At 44.6% G+C, this 15346-nt stretch overlaps 1 protein-coding gene across 5 annotated transcripts in view; it reads right to left on the minus strand.

The window, feature by feature from the left end:
• NIN (ninein) overlaps positions 1-15346 on the minus strand; it is a 116592-nt gene that overhangs the window by 49136 nt on the left and 52110 nt on the right. For all 5 annotated transcript variants that reach the window (XM_064365857.1, XM_064365854.1, XM_064365858.1 and 2 more), the window contains exons 6-8: positions 15013-15203; positions 1221-1367; positions 604-771 (exon numbers count right to left, since the gene is read on the minus strand). In XM_064365857.1, the coding sequence (XP_064221927.1) occupies positions 604-771; positions 1221-1367; positions 15013-15203 (506 nt within the window). The remainder of the gene's footprint in view (positions 1-603; positions 772-1220; positions 1368-15012; positions 15204-15346) is intronic.

Consider the following 15346-nt stretch of genomic DNA (forward strand, 5'->3'; position numbering starts at 1 on the left):
ACTCAGGAGGCTGAGGCAGGAGAATTGCCTGAACCCAGGAGGCGGAGGTTGCGGTGAGCCGAGATCGCGCCATTGCACTCCAGCCTGGGTAACAAGAGCGAAACTCCGTCTCAAAAAAAAAAAAAAAAAAAAAAAAAAAAAAAAAAAATACAAAAATTAGCTGGACATGGTGGTGAGCACCTACAGTCCCAGCTACTCGGGAGGCTGAGGCAAGAGAATTGCATGATCCTGGGAGGTAGAGGTTGCAGTGAGCTGAGAACATGCCATTACACTCCAGCCTGAGTGACAAAGCGAGACTCCGTCTCAAAAACAAAAACAAACAAACAAAAACAACCAACCAACCAACCAAATCTAATGGCGCTGGAAATAAAGACAATAGTAAGAGTATTTCTCATATCAATAATTTAGGGGTTAAATACACAGAAAGTACTTAACAGGCTCCTGGTTAAAAGGGCTAAAAAAAGTTACCTCTTATTTTTGAGACCTGGTGAACAGAAGAACCATTAAGGAGAAATCAAATCAAATCACAGTTTAAAAAAAAAATTTTGAAAATTTTCAACCCTTCTCCGGTTTGTCATTTTTCTCCCATCTTAGCTGCCACACCTTCAGGATCTCCTGGCTGTTCTCAATGCCCTCTTCCTGCCAGGTGTCAAGTATTCTCTCCACAGATGCATGGCCCATCCCATCATCCAGGCAGGAGAAGACCCGAAAGCCAATGGAACTCGTCATTGCCGATGGGGTTGTGGTACGTCGTCCACTCTCATCGAAAGACTGGAAGAAGGAAGAGACTTGAGTAAGCCTAGCTTGATTCCGGGCACTTCAACAAGATATCGGTCAGTCCTGACCACAATGCTAGGAAAAAAGTCATGCAGCCTCTCTGATCTCTGTTCCCAAGTGAGTCAAGCCTACAGAGATTATCAAAACCAACTGTTTTGGTAGAGCGTTCTCTGACATAAGATGAGCTATGTCCCTAATTAACACCAGATTTCTTCTGGCCCAGAGCTGACATTATGAGGCATACTTAGTGGTCTTCCCACTGTAATTTATGGTCATTTCTCAAATCCAACCTTTCCTTCCTAATGGTTAAGTCTTTCTAATTTTTCTTTGCTTCCCTCTCTCCTTAGTATTTTGCTTCAGACAACAGATTAATTTATTAGACATTACTCAAATGGGTTCTAACTTTTATTCACAAAGAAAGCACTTTTGCTTATTTTTTTTACCTGCATGGAAAGGTGCCTTTTTAGTTGTCTGTATGGAGTAGATGCTGATGGTGTAAGGGATTTTCCATTTTTAAACAAACCATAGAAAAAATCTTCTACACTCATTGTACCATCAGGATCAAGATTATGGAATACTTCCTCGAGCATCTAGAAGAGAGTCACCACGTATTTTAAATACTTCACTCAAAACAACACAATGCCCAAAGTATACTTCTGGCCAATAGGAATCAGCACCACTGTTGGTTCCAGGACTACAGAAATATAATGATGCCCCTTTATTCTCATTTTACTGACTTCCCTTTCCAGTAATGATACACCCTCCTCCTTTGCACAAACTAAAGTCCATTTCCAACATCTTCATCATCTTATGCAATTTAGCATAAGACGCTTTGTCTCTTTTACTCACACTCCTACAATAGGCAATCTCTTTAATGTTGTTACACATTATTTTTACAAATTAAAAAACAGTTACCTAAATAATATAAAGATACAGCTTCCCAGTGTCATAACAGTAGAAAGTGGCTGGACATCTGTTATACCTTTTTTTTTTTTTTTTTTGGGACAGAGTCTTGTTCTGTCGCCCAGGCTGGAGTACAGTGACATGATCTTAGCTCACTGCAGCCTCTGCCTCCTGGGTTCAAGTGATTCTCCTGCCTCAGCCTCCTGAGTAGCTGGGACTATAGGCGCGCACCACCACACCCTGCTAATTTAGTAGAGATGAGGTTTCACCATGTTGGCCAGGATAGTCTCGATCTCTTGACCTTGTGATCTGCCTGCCTTGGCCTCCCGAAGTGCTGGGATTATAGGTATAAGCCACCATGCCCAGCTCCGTTACACCTTTATACTGTGGTGACCCTAAGTGATATTTTCTTTATGTTGAATTTTTGAAATTGGTATGCTAGCACAGCAGAATTTGGTTTGGGATGGATTACAATGATACGATTACAACTCAGATTTGGGGTCTGAAATCCATAACCTGGGGTATAGAACATACTTCCAACAATACTCCGTGTGTTGGCTTTCTGTTTTAATGTTTTAGCACAGGAGAAACAAAGATTGGGTGAGAAGGATTTTATGTGTGTGCAACAGAAGAGTTCCAAGAGATGCAAAGCCAAGGGAGTTCTGACTGGCTATTCCACACCCTCTGATGGTAATCAAATAGCCCTTATCCTGTAACAGGGAAGGGGAGATTGGGCTACAGCCCCAGCTAGAGGCTTGTCTGGGAATGGGTTGTTCCCTAGTTCCACAGAGGAATGGGAAGGTGAATAGAGCAGCGTGAAAGACTGAAGCCACAGAACGAAGAGGAAAGGCGAGGCCCTGGGAAAGGCAAAGCCCTCCTACTAGCAGTCAGACTCCTCTTTATTCTGGGGACTAAAATGTTTTTGTAGAAACATGCCTCCAACATACAAAACGGAAATCTCTTGGGGAGCTTGTTAAAATGCAGACTCCAGTATAGTAAGTCCAATGGTGGGGACTCAGATTCAGCATTTCTAACAAGCTCCCAGTTGAGACCCATGCCACTGAGCAGCAAGGAGACAGAATAAGCAACAAATTGCTCTTGTTGCATTTGAGCCTACAACTGGAGCACTTGTAACAGGCCTAAATTCTCTTCAAAACATTCTCAAAGTTTTAGAATTCATTTCATAAATCTGGACTCCTGCTAGGATTTATACAATCTCATTACTGTTGATTTCATTCTTCATGTAAGCGCTTGAGGTAATTCTTTCATCTCAAATGCTTTTTTTTCCCTCCTAATTCATATCCACTAGGAAACATCAGTTTCCATTCTTGCTTTCATATTACTTCCCCTGGAGGGAACTCTGAAACAAGAAAACCATTCTAAAGAGTGGAAACGTTGGTAAAAAGCAACAGTTCCTAAAAGACAATCCTCTGATCAAATCAATGAAAAGATATTTGGGGTTGCCAAGATCCCTAAACTTTTCTGGTCCCATTCTTATCAACCAAAATAATACTTTCCTAGAGGACAAGGCTTTCAGGACCACCATGCCAGAAACTACAGTCCAGGTGTGTTGACTGAAGTTAAGGTTAAGAGTTTGTCTCTAACCTTAGGTCCACACTGCTTGACCTTGTGACATCAGCCAAATCAGTGCATAGCTTCCAGACTGCCTAAAGACCTTGTACCTGCAGAGTCCTTCCAGTTATTTTAGATGGTGGAGTGGGCAAGTGATGAATAAAGAGTGTGGATTCAGTAGATGTGGTGGGGGCTAGGCAGAAAACAATGCCTGTTAAATGAGCAACTGGGGCACACCCTACACTTCAAGCAGGAGCCGTCTCTGGAACTGTGAAGACATTCTTATTCCCCAGGATACATGGACCAGGTCTTTGGATGGTTGGTTTACTGAAGTGTAAGTTGGAAAATAATCATAAACCCAAGCACTCAAAGAGGCCCGGAAGGTGATGTCAATGAATGACGCAAGATGAGTTTAAGACTTTAGAAAGTAGCTGGTAGGGCGTGGTGACTCATGCCTGTAATCCTTGCACTCTGGGAGGCCGAGGCAGAGGGATCACCTGAGGTTGAGAGTTCAAGACCAGCCTGACCAACATGGAAAAATACATCTCTACTAAAAATACAAAATTCGCCAGGCGTGGTGGTGGATGCCTGTAATCCCAGCTACTCTGGAGGCTGAGGCAGGAGAATTACTTGAATCCAGGAGAAGGAAGTTGTGGTGAGCCAAGATCATGCCATTACACTCCAGTCTGGGCAACAAGAGTGAAACTCCGTCTCAAAAAAAAAAAAAAGTATTGAGTTCTGGGAAACTGGACACAGGAGTGCATGTCCTCTCTAAAGGAGCGCATGTCACTCTAAAGGAGCGCATGTCTCTCTAAAGGAGTGCATGGCCTTTCTAAAGGAGCGCATGTCTCTCTAAAGGAGCGCATGTCCTCTCTAAAGGAGCGCATGTCCTCTCTAAAGGAGCGCATGTCTCTCTAAAGGAGTGCATGTCCTCTCTAAAGGAGTGCATGTCTCTCTAAAGGAGTGCATGTCCTCTCTAAAGGAGCGCATGTCTCTCTAAAGGAGCGCATGTCCTCTCTAAAGGAGTGCATGTCCTCTTTAAAGGAGCGCATGTCCTTTCTAAAGGAGCGCATGTCTCTCTAAAGGAGCGCATGTCTCTCTAAAGGAGCGCATGTCCTTTCTAAAGGAGCGCATGTCCTTTCTAAAGGAGCGCATGTCTCTCTAAAGGAGTGCATGTCCTTTCTAAAGGAGTGCATGTCTCTCTAAAGGAGCGCATGTCTCTCTAAAGGAGCGCATGTCTCTCTAAAGGAGCGCATGTCCTCTGTAAAGGAGCGCATGTCCTTTCTAAAGGAGCGCATGTCTCTCTAAAGGAGCGAATGTCTCTAAAGGAGTGCATGTCTCTCTGAAGGAGTGCATGTCTCTCTAAAGGAGTGCATGTCTCTCTAAAGGAGTGCATGTCTCTCTAAAGGAGTGCATGTCCTTTCTAAAGGAGTGCATGTAACTCTAAAGGAGCGAATGTCTCTAAAGGAGCGCATGTCTCTCTAAAGGAGCACATGTCCTTTCGAAAGGAGCGCATGTCTATCTAAAGGAGCACATGTCCTCTCTAAAGGAACACATGTCTCTCTAAAGGAGTGTATGTCTCTTTAAAGGAGTGCATGGCCTTTCTAAAGGAGTGCATGGCCTTTCTAAAGGAGTGCATGTCTCTCTAAAGGAGAGACTGTCTCTAAAGGAGTGCATGTCTCTAAAGGAGTGCATATCTCTCTAAAGGAGTGCATGGCTTTTCTAAAGGAGTGCATGTCTCTCTAAAGGAGTGCATGGCCTTTCTAAAGGAGCGCATGTCTCTCTAAAGCAGTGCATGTCCTCTTTAAAGGAGTGCATGACCTTTCTAAAGGAGCGCATGTCTCTCTAAAGGAGTGCATGTCCTCTCTAAAGGAGCGCATGTCTCTCTAAAGGAGTGCATGGCTTTTCTAAAGGAGTGCATGTCTCTCTAAAGGAGTGCATGGCCTTTCTAAAGGAGGGCAAGTCTCTCTGGAGGAGCGCATGTCTCTCTAAAGGAACGCATGACCTCTCTAAAGGAGCGCATGTCCTTTCTAAAGGAGCTCATGTCTCTCTAAAGGAGTGCATGGCCTTTCTAAAGGAGGGCAAGTCTCTCTAAAGGAGCGCATGTCTCTCTAAAGGAGCGCATGTCCTTTCTAAAGGAGCGCATGTCTCTCTAAAGGAGCGCATGTCCTCTCTAAAGGAGCGCATGTCCTCTCTAAAGGACCGCATGTCTCTCTAAAGGAGCGCATGTCCTCTGTAAAGGAGCGCATGTCCTTTCTAAAGGAGTGCATGTCTCTCTAAAGGAGTGCATGGCCTTTCTAAAGGAGCGCATGTCTCTCTAAAGGAGCGCATGTCTCTCTAAAGGAGCACATGTCTCTCTAAAGGAGCGCATGTCCTCTCTAAAGGAGCGCATGTCTCTCTAAAGGAGCGCATGTCCTTTCTAAAGGAGCGCATGTCTCTCTAAAGGAGCGCATGTCTCTCTAAAGGAGCGCATGTCTCTCTAAAGGAGCGCATGTCTCTCTAAAGGAGCGCATGTCTCTCTAAAGGAGCACATGTCCTCTCTAAAGGAGCACATGTCCTCTCTAAAGGAGCACATGTCTCTCTAAAGGAGCGCATGTCCTTTCTAAAGGAGCGCATGTCTCTCTAAAGGAGCGCATGTCTCTCTAAAGGAGCGCATGTCCTCTCTAAAGGAGCGCATGTCCTTTCTAAAGGAGCGCATGTCTCTCTAAAGGAGCGCATGGCCTTTCTAAAGGAGCGCATGTCCTCTCTAAAGGAGCGCATGTCCTTTTTAAAGGAGCACATGTCTCTCTAAAGGAGTGCATGTCTCTCTAAAGGAGTGCATGGCCTCTCTAAAGGAGTGCATGCCCTCTCTAAAGGAGCGTATGTCTCTCTAAAGGAGCGTATATCCTTTCTAAAGGAGCACATGTCCTTTCTAAAGGAGCACATGTCCTCTCTAAAGGAGCACATGTCTTTCTAAAGGAGTTCATGTCTCTCTTAAGGAGTGCATGTCCTTTCTAAAGGAGCGCATGTCTCTCTAAAGGGGTGCATGTATCTCTAAAGGAGTGGATGTCCTTTCTAAAGGAGCGCATGTCTCTCTAAAGGAGCGCATGTCCTTTCTAAAGGAGCGCATGTCTCTCTAAAGGCGCACATGTCCTCTCTAAAGGAGCGCATGTCTCTCTAAAGGAGCACATGTCCTCTCTAAAGGAGCACATGTCTCTCTAAAGGAGTGCATGGCCTTTCTAAAGGAGTGCATGTATCTCTAAAGGAGCGAATGTCTCTAAAGGAGCGCATGTCTCTCTAAAGGAGCACATGTCCTTTTTCAAGGAGCGCATGTCTCTCTAAAGGAGCACATGTCCTCTCTAAAGGAACACATGTCTCTCTAAAGGAGTACATGTCCTTTCTAAAGGAACACATGTCTCTCTAAAGGAGTGCATGTCCTTTCTAAAGGAGCGCATGTCTCTCTAAAGGAGCACATGTCCTCTCTAAAGGAGCACATGTCTCTCTAAAGGAGCACATGTCCTTTTTCAAGGAGCGCATGTCTCTCTAAAGGAGCACATGTCCTCTCTAAAGGAACACATGTCTCTCTAAAGGAGTGCATGTCTCTCTAAAGCAGCACATGTCTCTCTAAAGGAGTGCATGGCCTTTCTAAAGGAGTGCATGTCTTTCTAAAGGAGTGCATGTCTCTCTAAAGGAGCGCATGTCCTCTCTAAAGGAGCGCATGTCCTTTCTAAAGGAGCGCATGTCTCTCTAAAGGAGCGCATGTCCTTTCTAAAGGAGTGCATGTCTCTCTAAAGGAGCGCATGTCCTTTCTAAAGGAGCGCATGTCTCTCTAAAGGAGTGCATGTCTCTCTAAAGGAGTGCATGGCCTCTCTAAAGGAGTGCATGCCCTCTCTAAAGGAGCGTATGTCTCCCTAAAGGAGCGCATATCCTTTCTAAAGGAGCACATGTCCTTTCTAAAGGAGTGCATGTCTTTCTAAAGGAGATCATGTCTCTCTTAAGGAGCGCATGTCCTTCCTAAAGGAGCGCATGTCTCTCTAAAGGGGTGCATGTATCTCTAAAGGAGTGGATGTCCTTTCTGAAGGAGCGCATGTCCTCTCTAAAGGAGTGCATGTCCTTTCTAAAGGAGCGCATGTCTCTCTAAAGGAGCGCATGGCCTTTCTAAAGGAGCGCATGTCTCTCTAAAGGAGCGCATGTCCTCTCTAAAGGAGCGCATGTCCTTTCTAAAGGAGCACATGTCTCTCTAAAGGAGCGCATGTCTTTCTAAAGGAGTGCATGGCCTCTCTAAAGGAGTGCATGCCCTCTCTAAAGGAGCGTATGTCTCTCTAAAGGAGCTTATATCCTTTCTAAAGGAGCACATGTCCTTTCTAAAGGAGCGCATATCTCTCTAAAGGAGCACATGTCCTCTCTAAAGGAGCACATGTCCTCTCTAAAGGAGCGCATGTCTTTCTAAAGGAGTTCATGTCTCTCTTAAGGAGTGCATGTCCTTTCTAAAGGAGCGCATGTCTCTCTAAAGGGGTGCATGTATCTCTAAAGGAGTGGATGTCCTCTCTAAAGGAGCGCATGTCTCTCTAAAGGAGCGCATGTCCTTTCTAAAGGAGCGCATGTCTCTCTAAAGGCGCACATGTCCTCTCTAAAGGAGCGCATGTCTCTCTAAAGGAGCACATGTCCTCTCTAAAGGAGCACATGTCTCTCTAAAGGAGTGCATGGCCTTTCTAAAGGAGTGCATGTATCTCTAAAGGAGCGAATGTCTCTAAAGGAGCGCATGTCTCTCTAAAGGAGCACATGTCCTTTTTCAAGGAGCGCATGTCTCTCTAAAGGAGCACATGTCCTCTCTAAAGGAACACATGTCTCTCTAAAGGAGTACATGTCCTTTCTAAAGGAACACATGTCTCTCTAAAGGAGTGCATGTCCTTTCTAAAGGAGCGCATGTCTCTCTAAAGGAGCACATGTCCTCTCTAAAGGAGCACATGTCCTTTTTCAAGGAGTGCATGTCTCTCTAAAGGAGCACATGTCCTCTCTAAAGGAACACATGTCTCTCTAAAGGAGTGCATGTCTCTCTAAAGGAGCACATGTCTCTCTAAAGGAGTGCATGGCCTTTCTAAAGGAGTGCATGTCTTTCTAAAGAAGTGCATGTCTCTCTAAAGGAGCGCATGTCCTCTCTAAAGGAGCGCATGACCTTTCTAAAGGAGCGCATGTCTCTCTAAAGGAGCGCATGTCCTTTCTAAAGGAGTGCATGTCTCTCTAAAGGAGCGCATGTCCTTTCTAAAGGAGCACATGTCTCTCTAAAGGAGTGCATGTCTCTCTAAAGGAGTGCATGGCCTCTCTAAAGGAGTGCATGCCCTCTCTAAAGGAGCGTATGTCTCTCTAAAGGAGCGCATATCCTTTCTAAAGGAGCACATGTCCTTTCTAAACGAGCGCATGTCTTTCTAAAGGAGTTCATGTCTCTCTTAAGGAGCGCATGTCCTTTCTAAAGGAGCGCATGTCTCTCTAAAGGGGTGCATGTATCTCTAAAGGAGTGGATGTCCTTTCTGAAGGAGCGCATGTCTCTCTAAAGGAGCGCATGTCCTTTCTAAAGGAGCGCATGTCTCTCTAAAGGAGTGCATGTTCTCTCTAAAGGAGCGCATGTCTCTCTAAAGGAGCACATGTCCTCTCTAAAGGAGCGCATGTCTCTCTAAAGGAGCGCATGTCCTCTCTAAAGGAGCGCATGTCCTCTTTAAAGGAGCGCATGTCCTTTCTAAAGGAGTGCATGTCTCTCTAAAGGAGCGCATGTCTCTCTAAAGGAGCGCATGTCCTTTCTAAAGGAGCGCATGTCTCTCTAAAGGAGTGCATGTCCTTTCTAAAGGAGTGCATGTCTCTCTAAAGGAGCGCATGTCTCTCTAAAGGAGCGCATGTCTCTCTAAAGGAGCGCATGTCCTCTGTAAAGGAGTGCATGTCCTTTCTAAAGGAGCGCATGTCTCTAAAGGAGCACATGTCCTCTCTAAAGGAACACATGTCTCTCTAAAGGAGTGTATGTCTCTCTAAAGGAGTGCATGGCCTTTCTAAAGGAGTGCATGTCTCTCTAAAGGAGAGACTGTCTCCAAAGGAGTGCATGTCTCTAAAGGAGTGCATATCTCTCTAAAGGAGTGCATGGCTTTTCTAAAGGAATGCATGTCTCTCTAAAGGAGTGCATGGCCTTTCTAAAGGAGTGCATGTCTCTCTAAAGGAGAGACTGTCTCTAAAGGAGTGCATGTCTCTAAAGGAGTGCATATCTCTCTAAAGGAGTGCATGTCTCTCCAAAGGAGTGCATGTCTCTCTAAAGGAGTGCATGTCCTTTCTAAAGGAGTGCATGTCCTTTCTAAAGGAGCGCATGTCTCTCTAAAGCAGTGCATGTCTCTCTAAAGGAGTGCATGTCCTCTCTAAAGGAGTGCATGGCCTTTCTAAAGGAGTGCATGTCTCTCTAAAGGAGCGAATGTCTCTAAAGGTGTGCATATCTCTCTAAAGGAGTGCATATCTCTCTAAAGGAGCGCATGTCTCTCTAAAGGAGTGCATGTCCTCTCTAAAGGAGTGCATGGCCTTTCTAAAGGAGTGCATGTCTCTCTAAAGGAGCGAATGTCTCCAAAGGAGTGCATGTCTCTCTAAAGGAGCGCATGTCCTTTCTAAAGGAGTGGATGTATCTCTAAAGGAGCGAATGTCTCTAAAGGAGCGCATGTCTCTCTAAAGGAGCACATGTCCTTTCTAAAGGAGCGCATGTCTCTCTAAAGGAGCACATGTCCTCTCTAAAGGAACACATGTCTCTCTAAAGGAGCGCATGTCTCTCTAAAGGAGCACATGTCTCTCTAAAGGAGCACATGTCCTCTCTAAAGGAGCGCATGTCCTTTCTAAAGGAGCGCATGTCTCTCTAAAGGAGCGCATGTCCTTTCTAAAGGAGCGCATGTCTCTCTAAAGGAGCGCATGTCCTCTCTAAAGGAGCGCATGTCCTTTCTAAAGGAGCGCATGTCTCTCTAAAGGAGCGCATGGCCTTTCTAAAGGAGCACATGTCTCTCTAAGGGAGCGCATGTCCTCTCTAAAGGAGCGCATGTCCTTTCTAAAGGAGCACATGTCTCTCTAAAGGAGTGCATGTCTCTCTAAAGGAGTGCATCGCCTCTCTAAAGGAGTGCATGCCCTCTCTAAAGGAGCGTATGTCTCTCTAAAGGAGCGTATATCCTTTCTAAAGGAGCACATGTCCTTTCTAAAGGAGCGCATATCTCTCTAAAGGAGCACATGTCCTCTCTAAAGGAGCACATGTCCTCTCTAAAGGAGCGCATGTCTTTCTAAAGGAGTTCATGTCTCTCTTAAGGAGTGCATGTCCTTTCTAAAGGAGCGCATGTCTCTCTAAAGGGGTGCATGTATCTCTAAAGGAGTGGATGTCCTTTCTAAAGGAGCGCATGTCTCTCTAAAGGCGCACATGTCCTCTCTAAAGGAGCGCATGTCTCTCTAAAGGAGCACATGTCCTCTCTAAAGGAGCACATGTCTCTCTAAAGGAGTGCATGGCCTTTCTAAAGGAGTGCATGTCTCTCTAAAGGAGCAAATGTCTCTAAAGGAGTGCATATCTCTCTAAAGGAGTGCATGTATCTCTAAAGGAGCAAATGTCTCTAAAGGAGCGCATGTCTCTCTAAAGGAGCACATGTCCTTTTTCAAGGAGCGCATGTCTCTCTAAAGGAGCACATGTCCTCTCTAAAGGAACACATGTCTCTCTAAAGGAGTGCATGTCTCTCTAAAGGAGCACATGTCTCTCTAAAGGAGTGCATGGCCTTTCTAAAGGAACACATGTCTCTCTAAAGGAGCGCATGTCCTTTCTAAAGGAGTGCATGTCTCTCTAAAGGAGCGCATGTCCTTTCTAAAGGAACACATGTCTCTCTAAAGGAGCGCATGTCCTTTCTAAAGGAGCGAATGTCTCTAAAGGAGCGCATGTCTCTCTAAAGGAGCACGTGTCCTTTTTCAAGGAGCGCATGTCTCTCTAAAGGAGCACATCTCCTCTCTAAAGGAACACATGTCTCTCTAAAGGAGTACATGTCCTTTCTAAAGGAACACATGTCTCTCTAAAGGAGTGCATGTCCTTTCTAAAGGAGCGCATGTCTCTCTAAAGGAGCACATGTCCTCTCTAAAGGAGCACATGTCTCTCTAAAGGAGCACATGTCCGTTTTCAAGGAGCGCATGTCTCTCTAAAGGAGCACATGTCCTCTCTAAAGGAACACATGTCTCTCTAAAGGAGTGCATGTCTCTCTAAAGGAGCACATGTCTCTCTAAAGGAGTGCATGGCCTTTCTAAAGGAGTGCATGTCTTTCTAAAGGAGTGCATGTCTCTCTAAAGGAGCGCATGTCCTCTCTAAAGGAGCGCATATCCTTTCTAAAGGAGCGCATGTCTCTCTAAAGGAGCGCATGTCCTTTCTAAAGGAGTGCATGTCTCTCTAAAGGAGCGCATGTCCTTTCTAAAGGAGCACATGTCTCTCTAAAGGAGTGCATGTCTCTCTAAAGGAGTGCATGGCCTCTCTAAAGGAGTGCATGCCCTCTCTAAAGGAGCGTACGTCTCTCTAAAGGAGCGCATATCCTTTCTAAAGGAGCACATGTCTTTCTAAAGGAGTTCATGTCTCTCTTAAGGAGCGCATGTCCTTTCTAAAGGAGCGCATGTCTCTCTAAAGGAGTTCATGTCTCTCTTAAGGAGCGCATGTCCTTTCTAAAGGAGCGCATGTCTCTCTAAAGGGGTGCATGTATCTCTAAAGGAGTGGATGTCCTTTCTGAAGGAGCGCATGTCTCTCTAAAGGAGCGCATGTCCTTTCTAAAGGAGCGCATGTCTCTCTAAAGGAGCACATGTCCTCTCTAAAGGAGCGCATGTCTCTCTAAAGGAGCACATGTCCTCTCTAAAGGAGCACATGTCCTCTCTAAAGGAGCGCATGGCCTTTCTAAAGGAGTACATGGCCTTTCTAAAGGAGTGCATGTCTCTCTAAAGGAGCACATGTCCTTTTTCAAGGAGCGCATGTCTCTCTAAAGGAGCACATGTCCTCTCTAAAGGAACACATGTCTCTCTAAAGGAGTGCATGTCTTTCTAAAGGAGCACATGTCTCTCTAAAGGAGTGCATGGCCTTTCTAAAGGAGTGCATGTCTCTCTAAAGGAGCGCATGTCCTCTCTAAAGGAGCGCATGTCCTTTCTAAAGGAGCGCATGTCTCTCTAAAGGAGTGCATGTCCTTTCTAAAGGAGTGCATGTCTCTCTAAAGGAGCGCATGTCTCTCTAAAGGAGCACATGTCCTCTAAAGGAGCGCATAAAGGAGCGCATGTCCTTTCTAAAGGAGTGCATGTCTCTCTAAAGGAGTGCATGTCCTTTCTAAAGGAGCACATGTCTCTCTAAAGGAGTGCATGTCCTCTCTAAAGGAGTGCATGGCCTTTCTAAAGGAGTGCATGTCTCTCTAAAGGAGTGCATGGCCTCTCTAAAGGAGTGCATGCCCTCTCTAAAGGAGCGTATGTCTCTCTAAAGGAGCGCATATCCTTTCTAAAGGAGTGCATGTCTCTCTAAAGGAGCACAAATCTCTCTAAAGGAGCACATGTCCTCTCTAAAGGAGCACATGTCCTCTCTAAAGGAGCTCATGTCTTTCTAAAGGAGGGCATGTCTCTCTTAAGGAGCGCATGTCCTTTCTAAAGGAGCGCATGTCTCTCTAAAGGAGTGCATTTCTCTCTAAAGGAGCACATGTCCTCTGTAAAGGCTGCATCTTACTGCCCACAAAATGCAGCCAAATCTTTCAATTTTTAGAAAAATCTCCTGATTTTTTCCTTAATGTAGCAAAACGTTCAATTTTAACAACACTGGGCCTGACAAATAAAATAGGCTTGGGGCCAGCTTTGGCATTGAGCATGCTAGTTTGCATCTCTGCCCTGTCACTGTTCTTGATTTTGGAAAGGGGTGTGCTAGTTACAGGCATAAGATAGTGACTCTAGTTCCCCTTCGTGAACACAGAGAACAGCCATGATTTCATTCTCTCTATCTGTCAAATGAGAGGTGTCTAAATCCAAAATGGCTTTCAGTTGTAAAATTTTAGGATTCCAAGTTAATGAGATCATCTTGAACTCCAGCTCCTCTGTGGTTTAGAGCTTGTAATATTAAGTACTATAGTATTTACTATTTTTCTTTAGCAGGAAAAACACTAAGTAAAAGCTATATTCAATAAGCAATCCTCTACTTGTCCTCAGGCCAGAGGAAAGTAACTAAATGTGCTACTTCTTTTCCTGAGCTTTGGAAACTCCACCACAGAAGAAAATGCAGCTCTCTGCAAATGGGTACAGTTTATTCCAAGAACTGGTTTTAGATAAATAATCCAAGTTTGTGCCATATTTTTTGGCAAAAACAACTCAAGTTTCCGCATACTGCACTGATTTATATTCGGGAGAATAAATTTAATTTTATGACTCATAGTCACCAATGAAAAATAAATTACCCCTGAGCCATTAAAAAGGTAAACAGAGAGAATATAATGATCTACACAAGGAAGAAGGGGAAAACAAAAAAAAAATTCTGTAAGCTAGACTACTTGGAAGCCTTTGATGAGAAATCAAAAGCTATTATTTGTTTAGAAAAATAATACCACTTATCCCCTGAGCAAGCAGAAAGCATGGTTTAAAATATCATTATAATCAAAGATTCCCAAAGCTACCACTGTAGCCCTAATCTAACTCTCTCCAATCCTTATTTGCAGCTCACTGAAGGGAATACCTTAGAATTATTTCTATTCTTCTCTTTCATGGCTATTCATGCACCCAGTTCTACCAGTCCTCTTTTATTTTTTAGAAAACATAAAGCTCAGAGTTTCACCAAAGAAGAGTCTTTCAGGGGCCCCTTCAACGCTCTTCTTAGTATTTTCAAAACAACGAATCTACCCTTTTCCATTTCCCCACGACCAGAATATTGTAATGGCTGCTGGCTGCTCTCACCCAAGGCGCTCTTCATGCCAATATGTAAAAGCAGTTTAGCTCCTCGTCAGCAAGCAAGATTTTTCTATATATTGCTCAATCTGCTTAAGAACTCAGGGATGATACTCAATGTTCTTTCCAAAAACTTAAATTTATCATTCCGGCCTTCAAAACACTCCCCCAACTCAAATCTACTGAAATCCATGCTTAATTCTTCCTCCACACGTTTCCCACATTTTATTCTGTGAATGGCACCTCTACAAGTACATCTGACATCATACTACACAGAGCTAGTGCCTGACAGTTTCACATGGGATAATGAGTAGCACAGTGAGCTTACAAAAGCTTGTGTCAGCTCTTGTCAGTTTTTTCTTTTCTTTTCTTTTCTTTTTTCTGACACAGAGTCTCACTCTGTCGCCCAGGCTGGAGTACAGTGGCATGATCTTGGCTCACTGCAACCTCCGCCTCCCAGGTTCAAGCGATTTTCTTGCCTCAGCCTCCCGAGTAGCTGGGACTACAGGCACACACCACCATGCCCAGCTAATTTTTGTATTTTTAGTAGAGACAGGGTTTCACCATGTTGGCCAGGATGGTCTCGATCTCTTAACCTCGTGATCCGCCCGCCTCGGCCTCCCAAAGTGCTGAGATACAGGCTTGAGCCACCGTGCTCAGCCAAGTTTTTCTTTTCAACAGCACAACAAGAGCTCCTCAATGACAGAATCTTCATGAATGACTCCTTAGAAAAATAAGAAAATGGAGTCTAACAAACTGCAGAGAGCCACGCTACAGCTGTTCCTAGCCTGTGGCCAGCTACGCTTTTACCTTCATTATTATTCCTGAGTAAATTATACTATGAGGTTTATTTACCTCTCCGTCCACATTCTGTAAACCGTACTGCTCACAGATAGAGACCAGCTTCTTCCGGTTCAGGTGACCATCACGGGTGATCCCCAGATCTTCACACACTTCTTGCAGTTTCTCTTCTATCCAGTCTTGGGGAGGCGAAGATCCGCTCTGTGAAGCATTCAAGTCATCTGGGTTCCAAAACCTTAACTGGCCTGAGACAGAAGCATATGTGGCACGGTTTCCAAAGGAATTGCAAAAAGAGAGGGTACCTATTCTCAAAGAAAACTGTGCTTTTTGAAAATAAATATTATAAGAAAAAGACAATACATGTCAATTCCATTTTGATTTGGTCCTG

This window comes from Aotus nancymaae, unplaced genomic scaffold (genome assembly GCF_030222135.1).
Source record: "Aotus nancymaae isolate 86718 unplaced genomic scaffold, 86718_ANA_hifiasm-v0.15.2.pri h1tg000062l, whole genome shotgun sequence".
Classification (NCBI taxonomy): Eukaryota; Metazoa; Chordata; class Mammalia; order Primates; family Aotidae; genus Aotus; species Aotus nancymaae.